At 37.2% G+C, this 15,947-nt stretch overlaps 2 protein-coding genes across 15 annotated transcripts in view; both read right to left on the reverse strand.

Moving 5' to 3' along the window:
- Positions 1–1,588: 1,588 nt before the first annotated feature.
- On the reverse strand, positions 1,589–12,252 carry dhx9 (DExH-box helicase 9). Of its 3 annotated transcripts, none has more exons than XM_039654720.2 (28): positions 12,109–12,252; positions 11,580–11,700; positions 11,290–11,430; positions 11,104–11,212; positions 10,682–10,815; positions 10,440–10,588; positions 9,000–9,046; positions 8,746–8,882; positions 8,571–8,660; positions 8,326–8,487; positions 8,143–8,220; positions 7,681–7,872; positions 7,454–7,595; positions 7,291–7,373; positions 7,056–7,212; positions 6,741–6,838; positions 6,117–6,330; positions 5,895–5,989; positions 5,741–5,814; positions 5,245–5,397; positions 4,997–5,157; positions 4,813–4,924; positions 3,959–4,120; positions 3,731–3,858; positions 3,398–3,627; positions 2,908–3,023; positions 2,568–2,768; positions 1,589–2,460 (listed from the first exon to the last, which is right to left on the reverse strand). In XM_039654720.2, exons 2-28 carry the CDS (start codon positions 11,688–11,690, stop codon positions 2,127–2,129), a joined length of 3,810 nt encoding a protein of 1,269 aa, XP_039510654.2. In that variant the 5' UTR covers positions 11,691–11,700; positions 12,109–12,252; the 3' UTR covers positions 1,589–2,126. The 3 variants fall into 3 exon arrangements, with proteins under 3 accessions (XP_039510654.2, XP_039510653.2, XP_039510655.2); XM_039654719.2 differs by having other exon boundaries at positions 12,096–12,205; XM_039654721.2 differs by lacking the exons at positions 10,440–10,588; positions 10,682–10,815; positions 11,104–11,212; ... (1 more) ...; positions 11,580–11,700; positions 12,109–12,252 and adding an exon at positions 9,131–9,198.
- Positions 12,253–12,857: 605 nt separating this feature from the next.
- Positions 12,858–15,947, reverse strand: part of rasal2 (RAS protein activator like 2) — a 79,715-nt gene continuing 76,625 nt past the window's right edge. For 11 of the 12 annotated variants that reach the window (XM_089131192.1, XM_039654667.2, XM_039654663.2 and 8 more), the window contains one exon: positions 12,858–14,170. In XM_089131192.1, coding sequence (XP_088987318.1) covers positions 14,003–14,170 — 168 coding nt within the window. In that variant the 3' untranslated portion in view covers positions 12,858–14,002. The remainder of the gene's footprint in view (positions 14,171–15,947) is intronic. The other variant, XM_039654666.2, reaches the window with a different exon arrangement.

Here is a 15,947-nt window from a genome sequence, read left to right on the forward strand (position 1 = left end):
AAACAACATATTTTTCTTTCTTGACTGGGCAGCAATTCAATCATATTAAAAATAAATAGGACTTAATAAATAACAGATAAGGCTGACTTATCTGATCATTTCTTTAAATATTTCCAATGAACTTTCTTTTTTGCAAATAAAGTTTGCTCTGGTTTGATTGGAAAGTGAGAGCTGGAGTACTGTGTTATCAGTAAAGGTATGTGTACCATTGATAAGATTTAGGCGGCTATAGCAGATAGTACTGTACCTGATATTCAACATGAGCCCAATGAGTCTCTCAGACTCTTCTGAGACATTCTTTAGATGCTATACGATTTAATCAAATGGTGATCAAAGAATAATAATAATAATAATAATAATAAAAAAACTCTGGTGTTAAAAAGACAATCAATCAGTTCCCATCAGCTGTGGAGATTAATTGGTCAAATTAGCGTCTATCTAAATAGGATCAAATCAGCTCTGTTGGAAATAGATAAACTTTTCCTCATAAAAATCATGATATACCTATTTAAAAGGCAATAAAGCAAAGAGATGCTTATACGTTTTTGACTCAAGAAACTTGATATCTACCTGACCTTCTACCGTATGCAATGACTTCAGTCCATCCATCAATCACTAGACTTACTTCACCAGAACAGGGGAAATGAGTGCTAGATCTGTGTCAAAATGAGGAAAGACTGTCAACACTTTGTTAAATACTCATTCCAGTCCCCCATACTGAGACAGTGCCCTGCTACATCAAGCTCAGGCATGCCCAGGATGTGCATTGTCTCACTACCTTAAAACTTTAAACAAATTCACCAGCAATTGTTCTCTAAGGGGACTTAAGTCTATCCAGGATACAAAAGGTATGTACGCTCATCTTACCCAGAGGCTAAAAATTTTCTCCCTCAAGATATTCAAAAAGCATCCTCTTAAATATTTGGTGGTGCCAGATTTGCTCTGAGCAAATCTTATTTGAGAACAAAGTCAGGGTTAAAATAAATAATAGCAATTGAATACATTTTAAATAATTGATTTAAGTTAACATCCATAGGCCAAATTAAAGCACAGTCTGCTGCGGTTTTAAAGCGCCCTCTATTGGTTATCATTAGCAAACTCCTCTGCCCTAAGCAAAAAAACAAACAAACAAACAAAAAAAGATTAAAATACCTTAGATAAGCAAAATCAAGAAAGGTTCCGACAACATTTTAATCTTACCCACCCACCAAACACTTCAATTATATAAAAGTAAAGGTGAATCTAAAGGGTTAAACCTGGATCAAAGCACTCTTAAATGTTTCACATTTCACTTTAAAACAATTAAATGTTTCTGTTTATCTGTATTTCAACCATGGATTTGTTTTGTTGAATAAAAGATGTATTAGGCAGATACTGTAAAACCGATATACTTTTCACCAGACATGTCAACACACTTTAGTGTTTCTAAGCTCTACATGTACACAGCTTAATAGGCACATGCATTTTTCCAGCTGCGAAAATGTGCTTTAGCACTTTATGGTCTCTGGAAAGACACTGGGTTCTAATAAACTGAAATAATGTAATTATTAGGAGTAAAACAATAATGCATTTAGCAATCAGCAATCCATTAGAGTGAAATGTGTTTCTTTATTGTGAAATTTCAAATGCATACTTCTAAATAATGTTAGTTGTAGGGAACAAAATGTTGCTCAATCTGGACAGAAAAAACAAAACAAAAACTTGGCTGGAGTTACATTGCCACAAAACCACACATCTGGAAACTTTCTAATTCCCACCAGTAACTTTTTGGTAGGATTGTCAACTAACTCATTTCTTAGAGGGCATAAGAGAGATCAAGAGTACCCATTACTTAAGTATAATAAACAAATGATACAAAAGATGGATACAAAAGAAATGATTTAATAGAATATAACACTTAACGTGTATTTGCCATCTATTCAAAATGATTACTACAATGTTGCTCACAAATTAGCTGTTTTCAATAACCGTTATTATCTGGCAGTATGGCAGTCAAAGTTGACATTTTTCATGCTTTATTTATTTACATAAAACAAAATGAGAAAAGATTGAGAACCAACAAAAAGCAATACAAAACAAACAATTTTCTACTATCTTGAAGATATTTTATGTTCAGTTATTAAGCTTTAATAACCACCCCTGTTTCCATCCCACCCACCTGAGCCACCTCTGAATCCTCTCCCTCCATATCCTCCACCCCCATTAGATCCTCTGTATCCACCAGATCCCCTGAACCCACCTCCACCACCACCACCATACCCCCTGTATCCACCCCCGCCCCCACGATAACCTCCTGATCCTCTGAAGCCGCCTCCACCACCCTGGTATCCTCCACCTCCTCTGTATCCTCCACCAGACCAAGATCCACCGCCACCTCTGTATCCTCCTCGGCCCCTGAACTCTTGACCACCTCCAAAATCGCTACGGGCCATCTTGGGCGGACGTGGACCATCTCCAAAGCTGTAAAAACCAAAGATAAAATGCGTTAAATTAATTGTAACATCTGAAGGTCAAAAGGGACCTTACGCTTAATAGGCGACTTAAATATATAGGTTTAATTATCTCACCGTGGGTTAGTGGCCATGAGGTTGATGCCTGCTGACGAGGGTCTAGACACAAGTCGAATGGCATTCAACAAGTGCTCGTTGGTGGGATCCAAATTTCTGATGTATTCCGGGTCTTTGGTCACCTCCACCACCAGGCCTTCCATTGCTGCCCTCAGAGCAGCCACACCAGCAGCTACATCATGGGGAATCTGCAATTTGAGCCTACAGAAGGAAGGAATATTCTTGATAATCAAGGAACACTTCTCTTTTGTTGATTTCCTTGCAAATATTTGGTTTGCTCCCAGGATTCCATTCTCAAGAATGGAATCTCTTTTTTGGTTGAGCTTCATGAGAAACATACCAATCATCAAGCTCAACAATTTCTCCATTGGATGTGATCTTCTTTGAGCCGAACAGAATGAGCTGAAGAGGGCTGACAAGTGTCATTCCTTTTGCTGAGATGGCTCGAGTTCGGATCTGTAATTACAAAGTGCAAGTATATTAGCATGTAGTATATTACAAGTATATTACAAACTATACTATACTTCTGTGATGAATAGAAAGTTAAAAACGTTTAATTTAAAATATTTTTTTTTCTAACAATATAAGTGCCACTTTTGAGCTTCCTTGCTGATGAAATTTGTTTATTTCTTTGAAAAAAAAAAAAAAAACACCCCAAACTTTTGTCCAATCAAATGCTCTGTAGAATAAGAATGTCCCACCCCTTAATATCACCTGCAGCTGACTAGAAAGTAGAAAATGATGGCTCAAGTCTCGAGTCTAAATGAAGTAGAAACGTAATATATATATATATATATATATATAGTTTGAAGCTAGACTTTAAAACCAACCTTTTCCCCAAAGACGAAAAAGGGAGATGGATACGTCATATCTTGGTTGCTGAAAGGACAGTTGACTGAGGATTTGTGAATGAGAGCATTTCGACCCTCTGTGGTCAGGATCTTCCTTTTCTCTTTGTGGTAGCACACGTTGGGGTAGGAGCCAAACGTCAGCAGAGAGATCACCACATCCAAGTTATTGTCTGGTCCCACGTTGTTAAACATCTGATTCAGGAGGCACTCTACAAGAAAAGGAGAAAATAGAAATAAAATTCAGAAACTCAATCTGTGGACTGTAATAAACAGCAGCACAACGCAGAAGTGCATTTAGAAGGACGGTTTAACCTTCAGGGAAGCCAACGTTAATAAGGATCTCCTTTAGCTGGACCTTGGCCTCCCAGGTCATCCTCAAAGTGGGCATGTTCAGCCTCTTGTGCTCACAGAACCTGATCTCTGCTTCCTCACCTCCCATCCTGATAAAATAGATTCTATTTCAATTGCAAATCCCTCAAGAAAAAGAAAACAACAACACAAACACAATACCAAATTTAGTATAATGCCCTCTGGACCCACCGGACTTCATCCCAGGCCTGGAAGACAGAGAGTAAAGCCACGTGATCTGAAAACCGTGTGCCCGCAAAGTTCCTGTGAACAAAGCCGAGACGTCTTCCCTCGTTGATGAAGGGCTCTGGGAAACAGGCCGCTGCTGAGATGGTGCACACTGCATCTCCAACACTATAGCACAATCACACACACAAACACAGGTAAATACAATAGGTGACGGGGGAAAAACAGCTAATTAAAAAGTATACCAAAAAAATATTTAATTATATAATACACAATATATATTCAATATCTATTATATAATACGTTTATAAATACACTATTATTCAGACTTTAGGGGTCAGTAGGGTTCGTAAGAAATTAATACATGTATTCAGCACACATCAAGTGACAGTAAACAAGAGTTACAAAAGCTTTCTATTTTATATAAATGCTTTTATTTAAAACGTTCTAATTTTTGGGCATGTTTCCATTTAACGGTTTTAAACATTGATTATAATAAGAGGTTGTTTTTATTTTTTAAATTGTGCAGGAAATCAGCATATTAGAATAATTTCTGAAGGATCATGTGACATCATGTGTATTCTGAAAATACAGCTTTTCCATCACAGGAATAAATGATATTTTAAAATATATTTAAGTAGAAAACTATTTTCAATTGTAATAATATTTCACAATATCACTATTTTTTTCTGTATTTTTGATTTAATAAAGCAAGCCTTATTTCAAAAACAGTAGTGTACATGCATGTGTAATTTAAAATATTTTTCATTTTACTTTTTATCTTGGTGTTAAATATGACCTGACAGGTTTGTGAGAATCACCGATTTGATAAACAGCCAAGGTTGAATGAATAAACTTACTTAAAGATGCATCCCATGATCATCATCTTTCCCAGACGTGGTTCAATGGGCAGTTTGGCCAGAACACGTCCCAGTGGAGTCAGCTCATCATTACAGTCTAGAGCATCCAGCTCTGGGAAACAAAAGAGGCTTGTTGAATTTGGTTCACTTTAACTTAATTACCATAAAGAGATTGAAGATGTACCTCTCAGTGTATGTTCAGCTTCAATTACGGCATCCAATGGAGGCGGCTCAATGGCTTTAGACAAGAAATTCCCGATGGCACCCAGTCTCAGTAGTTTAATGCTGAGGGCCACCTCATGCAGCGGTGTGCGGAAGATTTCTGGAGTCATATGGGTATCCAGTCTGCATAACAATCATTGCAATCATCATTTCATATACAGTTTGATTGTGTTTGAGGTAGCATGACAACTGAAGAACGACATTTCATACTTTTCAAAGCGAGCTCTGCTGCACAGGTGAAAGCAGAAGCCTGGTTTGACTCGGCCAGCTCGCCCTTTCCTCTGCTCAAGGTTGGTCTTGGAGGCCCACACTGTGGCGTAGTTTGTCATATTGTTGTGAGAAGTGAACAACTTCACTTTCTGCCTGAATGACACATATTATTTTGTTATTTTAAAACCATTTGCGGACAAAACGGAGCATATAGATAAGATAAATGTACATAAAAGAAAAATAGTTCATCTAAAAATAAAAATGTCTTCATTTACACACCCTTATGTCATCCCAAACCAGTATAACTTTATATGTTCTGCTTTACATAAATATAATGTTACAAACAGTTTTGGTTACCATTGACTTCCATTTTATGGACAAAAAATACTGAGACATCGTATCTTAAGTCATACAGGTTTGGAATGACATGCAGGTGAAATGCCAAGAGTTTTCATTTTTTGGGTGAACAATTTCTTTAATTAAAGGAGCTGCTTACTTGCAGGAGTCAAGGACAAAGACCACATCATTTATGGTGATGCTGGTCTCAGCGATGTTTGTGGATAAAATGACCTGTGATGTGATGGAAAAAAAATTGCTTAAAAAAAATGAATACACCAATCCCTATACTGAACAATAAAATTTCTACAGACCTTAGTCACACCATCAGGGACAGGCTCGAACACTCGTCTCTGTTCTTCCCTTGGGATTTGAGAGTGAAGGGGCAGGATTCGGTATCGATGACCGCCTTAGAAGGACACAATATTGAAGGAATCGCTATTAGTCATTTTAAGAAATTAGGGGACATTACAAGTCAAATCATCAGAAGAAAAGATTTCACTTGAGTGCGAGCAGAACATCATTAAATTACAGACCGAAGTGTGGGTTCATCTCCAGGTGTTTTTGCATGGAATAGATAAGGTTCCAGCCTGGAAGGAAGACTAGCACAGCCCCTGGGACTTCCAGCGTTTCGATGTACTTCAGCAAAGCCTCAATCAGCTCGAATGGAGTTTCCTTCTCATTCAGCTGAGACATGGCGTGCTTGGTCTCAGGACTATACTCAGGCCCACAGATGACATTACAGTTCACCTGTAGAAAACAGAAAGAGGCTCATTTAATTTACTGAAATCATCAAGTAAAAAAGTTCATTTAAACACTGTTGTTGAGTTGTTTAGTTAGTTAAATGCAGCAGTCCATCAGCTATGTTTTTGAAGTCAGTTTTAGTTACACTTGTAAAATAATTAAATTCAAATAATGTAATGCTTTTGATTTTTTTTTAGGATTCATTAAAGGTAAAAAGCATTAGAACAGGAATATTATATTTAATCTAAATTCATAATTAATTTCAAAATACTATTTTAATAATTGATCTTAATAACTTTAATCAATGACTGCATAAAAGCCATATTCAATATTTGTCATAAATACATGTATTTTTTCTCAGACAATATAATTGGGCAATTTTTTTTTTGCACCTAAAAACAAAAAACAAAACCTACTTCTTCCTCTCCACCATCATCATCTTTATCTTTTTTCTTCCGGTCCATTGGTGGTGGTACGAACTGAGTCATCTGAATGCAGTCTTCTAGAAAATACTCTGGAAATCGAAAAATACAAATTATAAACCATCAGGTTGTTGAAATGACTTCAGTGTTTTATCAACATATTCTAAATGAATGCTCTATTATTGAGCAATGGGTTTCCAAACAACTTACATAGGGATATTTAATCCAATATATATATATATGAGATGTTAGTATTGAAGAATTGAAAATACATTAGAATACAGTGCCTTGAGAAAATCGGCTTCTGACCTTGTACAGGATGTGCACGTCCATGCACCTCGATGACAGGACAGTTGAAAAAGTATTCTCTAAACATGGTGGTGTCAATGGTGGCAGACATGAGGATGATGCGAACATCAGGGTAAGCCTGGACCACATCTCTCAATACTACCAACAGGAAATCAGACTGGACAGAAAAATACACTTCTGAATATAGTGGGACAGGATACCTCGGTCTGATATGTTATGGCAACGATGAACTTACATTCAAGTCCCTCTCATGGATTTCATCCACAATCACATGACTGATGCCACGGATACCAGCTTCCAGCTTCCTCAGCAAAACCCCTGTGAATTAAGACACTTTTAGCTATATCGCCCAGCTCTACGCAGTGTGCCGCAGTCAGAGATTAAGACGTGGAACTTACCAACTGTGCAGAAGAGGATGCTGGCGTGAGGTCTGGGCAGGACTGACTCAAAACGCACACTGTAGCCACAGCTTTTCCCAATCTCCTCTGCTCTCTCAAAAGATACACGTTCTGACACTGACACAGCACTGATCCGTCTCGGCTAGGTGGATGAACGGTCGCAGAAGCAAGTCACAACACAGGTCTGTCTCCTCGAACACACTAATTAATTATTTCAACACACTCACCTGTGTAACAATGATATTGCACTCAGATGCTCTGCCTCTTTGTATGAACTCATCCAAGATGTACTGAGGAACCTGAGTGGTCTTTCCACAGCCAGTGGCTCCACGAATGATGATCACTGGGTTATTGTGAATGGCGGCCATGATTTGCTCCTCAAAATTCTTGACTGGCAGGTTATTTCGATCCGCTAGAATCTGTAAAAAGAACATGCTGCTAGTTGATTTTACAATACTAACTGCATAAGAACAACTCCAAAATTGTAGTCTATATATAAACTCCCTTTGTATGACATAACGGGATAGGAGGGTTTAGTATTTTTGCTTTAGAAAATGCTTTAAAAAAAAATCAAAACATGTAAATGCCCTCAAAGCTAATACCCAGACTACAAGTAAAACCCATAAAACTCTTTAAAACCCATACAAGTTTTTATTTCATGCAGTGTTTAAAGGCTGTTTTTAGCTCACTGTCTGCAGATCTTTGTCCTGTTCAAGTTGACAGTTGAGCTCCTGTAGTAGGTCTGCGCTGATCTGTTCTGGGGTACACTGCAAAACAAAAAGAAGCACAATACGATTTCAGTTGGTTGATGTATATAACACTAAATTGATATCATTCGATTTAAAAAGCTCATTGGAGAATAGCGGACTCACAAATGCCAGCGGTCCTTCGTCGATATTGGAGCTGGTCCAGGGGTTCCAGTTGACCTGCGGTGGCGACCATGGCACCACTCCAGCCATGCTCTGCCTTTGTGAGGGCTCAAAGTTAGCCAACTTCCCTTGTACCAGAGATACTGGACTGTTGGGGTCCTCAGGCTAAAACAGGACAAACAAAGTTGTTGGCACATACTCATATGTCACTAATAAGAAGTCATGCAGGTTTTCTATCCAACACTTACAGGAGGAGGGATCTGGATGCCAAGTTCTTGCACAATAGTGTGCAATTGCTGCTTTACATCATCACTGAGATTCACTTCATATACATCCACCTGTCATAGCAACCCAGACAGAAAGTCAGATGAGTCAATAAACACACAGACCTCAAAGATAGTTGAACTGGGGAGTTAAACTCACACTTTCTCCCTCTTTCTTCTTGGTCTGTCCTGTGTAAGCCTCTATAACCCCCAAATGGTAAAGCTGACGGACAAGAGAAAGTGCACAAGACTGGGCCGCCAGCTTCTTTGTTGAACCATGCTCACGGGCAGGAACCTCTAGAAAAGTAGGACAGCATTAGCAAGGACACAACTGCTGATTGTTGATGTGAAACTATTTGCCCTTGACTCTTACAGTTTATTGTATAGAAGGTTGCAAAGTATTCTGATACTTACTCCTACCAAGTTGTCTTACAAAGATTGACATCTCAGCAATAAAACTCCTATAATAGAGCAAAATTTTAAATCAAGAAATCCGAACATGACCGTCTTTAACAATGTAGCAAAAACAAACTCCACAAACTGACCTCATAACCAGGTAGCACATGAGATCAAGAATGACATTTCAGCACTGGGTCCGAATAACCCATCCTGAGCAGGTTTGTTTTTCTGCCAGACTTCTAAACATGGGAGTTATTCCTCTCGAGGTACTGGAGAACTCGACCCCTGATGGACGAGTGACATCAGAAATCACAACCAGACATTACTTTGCCTTTTCCACCTCTAAACCCAATCAATCACATACTTTACCATGTGACCTCTTAGTGTAGCCTAAGACATGTCACATGTTTTCCCCCATGTAAGGTTGTGATTTCTGGCATCTCTCTTGTCCTCCTTCAAGATTACATACTACATGGGTAAATCTCACAAAAGCATGTCCAGGTCACATTTCACTCTAAAATCAAGTAAATATGCTAAAAAAATAAAATAAAATAAAAAACTAGGTAAAAAACATTGTCAAGAAAAACTTTGAAGTTGCCTTGAGAAAGACAGGCCAGAAAATCTGAGGTTTTCAGTTTAAAGTCGTTTAAATGTTTTAAAGGAAATGCAGTCAATCAGAAAAACAGATATACTGTTTAGATAGGATGTTTTTTTAATGTTGCTAGCATGATTTAGCACATTGCTAACCAGTTGGGAACATGATTATCATGTTTCTAGCTTGATTTTACATGCTGCTAGTGTGATTTAATTCATTGCTACCATGATTTACCACATTGCTAACATGTTGGTGACATGATTAACATGTTGCTAGCATGATTTATCATATTGCTAACACAGTTTAGCATTTGCTAGTATGATTTAACATGTTGCTAACAAGACTTAACATCTAGCTAGTATGCTGCTAGCATGATGAGCATGTTCCTAGCATGATTTAACATCTTTATTAATTATTATTATAAATTTGAATAGATACAGTCGCATTTTTATTAATAACAACAATTGAGCCTATTTTTACAACCACTTCTTAACAACCACTACATTTTCCTTACTGCAATTCATTCTTTTGACTCTAAAGTGAAATATGACCTGGACATGTTCTTGACAAGTTTTGTGAGATACACCCATATGACATTGTTGATTTTGCAAGAGATTGTCCTTTTGTTGTCTGAGATCTCCTTGAGGTTAGATGTACATCAAGGAGTTCTCTGTGATTGTTTCAGTCCAGCAGAAAAACAAACCCTTGATGCATCACATTCAAAAGGTATGCAAAGTATGATTTTTGAAGAGGCATATCATTGAAAACATTTAGTTACAAGTGAATATCTCTCTTAAACAACAGATGGGATGGGTAAAAACTAAGCTGTAAATGTCTGTATATGATGGGAATGTTCTGACCTGTTGTGGTCAGGCCCCACTTGGCTGTACTTGTAGTCTGTTTGGTTTTTCTCCTTCTGAAAGAACTGGTTCAGACGGGCCTTCGCATTGTCCAGAGTCCAGTTTCCATGCAGGCCAGCGTTCAGATCAACTTCCTCTGATTCCAAGGTCTTGGGAATAAGAAAAAAAGAAAAACTTAATTCTCAGAAACGTTCTATAATCGTCATTAGACAGAAATCTGTTCTAAAAATATGAAGAGCTACCGCTTTGTCATCCTGTTCCTGTCTCTTGGAGTAATAATCCTGCAGGTTGGCTCCTCGCTCCCATTGGGCATTACCAAAACCAGAGTAGCCCAAACCGGTGACTCCAGGAACAGGTGCAGAAGCTGCAGAAGGTTCTGAGACACAGGAAGAATTCAGTGTTAGAAATGGTTTCAGGCAATGTTTAATATGGTTTAAATAAAACCAGTGTGTCAATAAATCTAGGTCACTAGCCCAAGCTGGTAGATGCCATAACCCACAACTACACCAAGCTGTGGGCAAAAAAGCATCTTTCTCAAATAACAGCCCTTTACATGTAGTGTATCCTGACTAAATATTTAGAAAGCAGCACCTAAAGCAGATACTTCATTACTTTATAGCAGATGTTTTATAAACGATTATTGGATTGATTTAACATCTCTCACCCGATTCCTTCTTCACAGCCAGATGTGGAGGTAGTGGACAGTTGGATGGGAGACTTCCAAACTCAACACTTTCTTCATTCCCACCATTCCCTCCATCAGGTACACTGACCTGAAAATGATAAACATAAACTTCATAACACACAACAAATGAGCTGTGGTCAACATAGGCCTAGATGTGATACTGACCCCTATAGCAGGAACTTCACCAGGACTTATTTCTTTCATCCGAACAAGATAATTCACAAAATCTCGGGCAGAATTAGACTGAGCATCCTTCTTGTTGGTGGAATTTCCCATGCCAACGTAATTGTAACCTTCCACACGCACCTTAGTGAAGAAATATGATTTAAAACAGATCTCCAACAACAACAACAACAACATATATTTATATACACCGGTACACAGATAATACCATAATTAAATGAATCTATCGATATAGACATATATACGGTGTATATTTTATATATAGACCTCACCTCACACACGAATTTCTGTCTGTTTTTATTCCCAGCAGCTCGGATGTCATAGTTCGGAGTTATCTTCTTTTTTCCACACCAAGCATACAGAAAGTTCTTAATGTCCGCCATTGTTGACGGTCTGAGTGTGAATTAGATTAGAATTAATAATACGATATATCTTTTGAATTCTCAAAGATAACCTAGCTAACTCTGAACTGAGTGGAAGAGCGAATGCCAGATTATGTAGCAAGCACTACAGTAACGGCAAGAATAACTGTACGTTATATATCGATCTAGAGAAAACTAACTAACTTAAATAATGTGAAAATTTGAAACTGTAAGCACCCGAAACATAATTATACATTTAAAAGATACACCAAAAAGAGATGTATTTGCCTATATTACAGGAAATCTGCAGCAATGAATGGGCTAACATTAGTTAGCCCCCTGGCTACACTACAGCCATCTCGACGGCAAATAAGAAAATTACAATCAAATACAACTATTAAGTAAAATAAAGATGAACTACTTTACGTTTGTAGCATACCAGAACAAAAACGCAGCTCACGCAAATCCAAAAAAGACGTACACGATATTTAGAGAAGTAGCACGTATGTTACAGGACAATCAGCATTAGCAAACAACCATACGACGCAGAACAGGAAAAGGAAGAACCGGAAGTGACGCTGCCCTGAGAGCGTAACTTTACTCAGCCTATTTTTTTTACAGCAGCGTAGCATAAGATCCTATGATAAAATCCCTTAAAATGCATATTCATCATAATTTTGTTAGTAATGTTAGTCCCCATTTACTTATCCCAATGAAGGTTATTTATAGGTTTGCATAATGTGGAGTTTTGTGTCAAACCTACTCCCGTAAAGTTAACTTCCCTGTAATGTGCACTGTGTTTATACGTATTGCAACGTTAAATCCGTCGATTCTGCTGTCAGCACAGTTTTTTTATGTTCATTTATGTATGTACATTGTATAATATATGCATACGTATATTGGATATCTACTGTATAATGTTTCTTACGCAATGTCTGGACTACACACCTATGATCACACATTACCTGTAAATGCTGTAATGAGTATATATATATTTTTTATCTTTCTCATAATATTTAGATGATATACATGTATATATTCATATATTCACTTAAGAATAACTTTAAGAATATAATAATCCTTATACAGTACTGAATATAAAAGTAATGAGCAATAATGCCAATAAGGCAGAATGAAATTAAGAGAACAGCAATGATAAATCAATTTCAGGTCACACAGACAAAATGATCAATGAGGCCACAATCATCTTTATTCAATGTTCAGCTTTCAACTTTGAGACTGACCATCAAATACATCGCTACGAGAACAGCAAACATTGAGGAGTTCTGTGCCACAAAAAGGTTAAAGGCTTTGATGCTCATATGGACAGTGAGAACACAGTGGAAAAACAATGACTTTCAATAAAGGTAACCAACAAACAATAGACAGGATCAGAAGGAGGGCAGTGAGGCTGTCTGGAACAAGAGGGCAGTGAGACTGAAGATTGGTGGTTTCACAGCACTCTGGTCAGATACACAGGGCAAAAAACAACGAAAAAGTTCAGTTAGGTTGAATGACTGTCAAATAGCCTATATCTGACAAAATAAAACGGTTAATTCAGAACTTTTATTTTATTAAACCCACTGCTTTGGACGTCTTTTTAGTTACATTAATGAACACATAATTATCTTGAATTTCATTTTCAAGGTTTTTAATTTTGCAATTGAACTTTGACTGCTTTAACCGTGTCCTTTCAGTTAGTTAGTCACCTTAAAATCAGCTGTAACAACCTTTTGTAAGATGATAACATAAAATAATGATAAAAAAAAAATAATAATAAAAAATAGAAAATTTGTGTTAGAAAACTGAGTGCATAAAATTGCCTTTCATCTATATCTGCCTGTCAGATTCTGCAACTTGCATACATTTACGGCTGATACCTATGTGCTTTTCTTCATATTTTCTTTTAAAACAATTCTATTTCAAGATATGTACATCTCCTTCATATATTTTAGGCAATTATTAAAAATCTTTTTGCAATCTTAAATCAGCATTTATGCGTAAATCAGTATTTAAAAAAAACAAAAAACAACAACAACAACAACAAAAAAAACAACCAACAACTCGCTGACTCGGATCCAATGCTACATTTAACTCTCCAACGCAATTTCAAAACTCTCCTCTGCAGTAGCATTTCTGTACATAACCAATATTAGATAACGTTTTATATACAATTATAACCAGACATTCCTTGTAATCGCATTTATACAGTAGTCAGTCAGTTTTTAGGCATGTAGTCTGGGTACTCTGTTCCAGTTGAACTCGACCGATTGGTGCCGGTGATCTGCCTTGGAGCACCAATCGGCACGGATCATCAAGTCCATAAGCACCAATCAGCAGCTACTGTTCTTAAACTCTCCGTTCTCAGTGATGGAGAGCTTGGTGGGGTTGGTGGGCGACAGACCATTGCGGAGGTTGTGCATGCTGTATCGCTCTTTCACCTGAGTGAGGGCACCCATCAGCCGAGAGTTAGCTGCATCCAGGGAGCTGATCCTCTTCTCCTACAAAAGAGAGAAAGAGAGAGAAGCACATCAATGTCTGGAGGTCAGAAGCAACATACAGATGTTATTAGTAATCTTGTTTCTTAACATTACTTAAAGAAATATTCAAGGTTAAATATAATAACCCACCCTATACATAGATACATATATACAACTATATTATTTAAAGGTAGCATAACTTTGATTATGAATCACATTCTACTACACTTTTCTATTTCTATTATATATATATATATATATATATATATATATATTAAAATTTCAATTGCATTTAACCTTGAATATTCTTTTAAAAAGATTCATTACAAATAAAATAATAAAATAAAATTAATATAATAAAATATAATTCAAAGTGAAAACATTGAAAGAAAAAATAGCAGACATTTATGGTGAAACTAAAATTTGAAGGGAAAAAAATATCGATAAATTTCATGTTTTATTATATGTATATTTCTTTAAGGGTCCTTTCACACATGAGTGTTTGTTTCAGGACCTGGTGTTTTTTTCTCCCTTGGTTCGGTTAGTTATGTGAACACGTTTAGGCATACGTGAGATTGGCTGAACGAGGTCGTCCCGGCCCGGACCATTGAAATTCATTTTGCTGTAGTATTATATTTTGCTGTCAAATTTTCTGTAGTATTAATACAATAGTAGTAGTATGTCATTTAACAGCAGGAATGACGGCTACTTTCGCATAGTGTTTGCATGTCTCGAGTCTCGACAGTTGTAAATAAAGGCATAATAAGGTCATGGAGCAAACTTGTCAATCATATTGATAGACGAAGCAGAGGAAACTGACCAATAAGAGGACAGTTGTACTCGGCGCATGTGACTTGCATAAACACAAACAAAAGGTTGCCTTGTGAAAGCGAACTGAACCAAGAAGAAAATGGAACATTGTAACAAGTGAAGTCCCTGTATCGGAACAAAACAAACAATCTGTAAGTGTGAAAACGCCCTAAAAGTAAAACCAAATCAACTATATTTTCATTTTAACATGAAGATCAATTTAATAAGACAATAATAGATGGCATAAATAGGGCCCATTCATAATCTGTAGCAGTCTGACAAACGGCACAGAATCTGCCTTCAAAATAACACACACACACACACACACCACACAAGGGGGCAAGTTTGTGAGAACAGCAAAGAGGACAGCTCTGCACAAACAACCAGAGAAGAGAAGTGAAAGTGAGACCATCCTTACAGTATGAAATAATTATCTGCAGAGGGCATTGGCGATTTGTGTGGAGTGCGCGCACACACACCGACTAGGGTGCTGGGAGTGTGGCAGCATGGGCAATCAGGAAGTGACTAGGCAAAATTAAGGAGGAAAAAAATAAATAAATAAAAATAAATAATAGCAGCCAAAGCTAGAGCTCACAGATACCAGGTACTGAATCTGCTATGAGCGATCCCTATTAACACGCATTCCTCGACAGCACTAAACATCGGGAAGATGCTGTGACAGCTTTGAAAAGTGGGAAAAGCATGAACGTTCACTAACCCCAAGAAGAATTTTGGAAGTGAAATGACAAAACAGACTACAACTAAAACACTGAATTATGCAAACATATTAGCATTTATTTTAAAGGTCAAGTGTGTAATTTTGCCACTAATGGTTCGACAATCCCAAAATGGCCGAAATTAATTTTTTTAATGTTTTCCCTTAAGTTCCTGATTAGAAATCCTACAAAACTGCTTTATGATTAACTGTTATTACAACGACAAATGTATTTGTATGTATTAACAAATGTATTATGTATTAACAAATGTA

Source organism: Pimephales promelas, chromosome 5 (assembly GCF_988280905.1).
Source record: "Pimephales promelas chromosome 5, fPimPro1.hap1.1, whole genome shotgun sequence".
In the NCBI taxonomy this organism is placed as follows: Eukaryota; Metazoa; Chordata; class Actinopteri; order Cypriniformes; family Leuciscidae; genus Pimephales; species Pimephales promelas.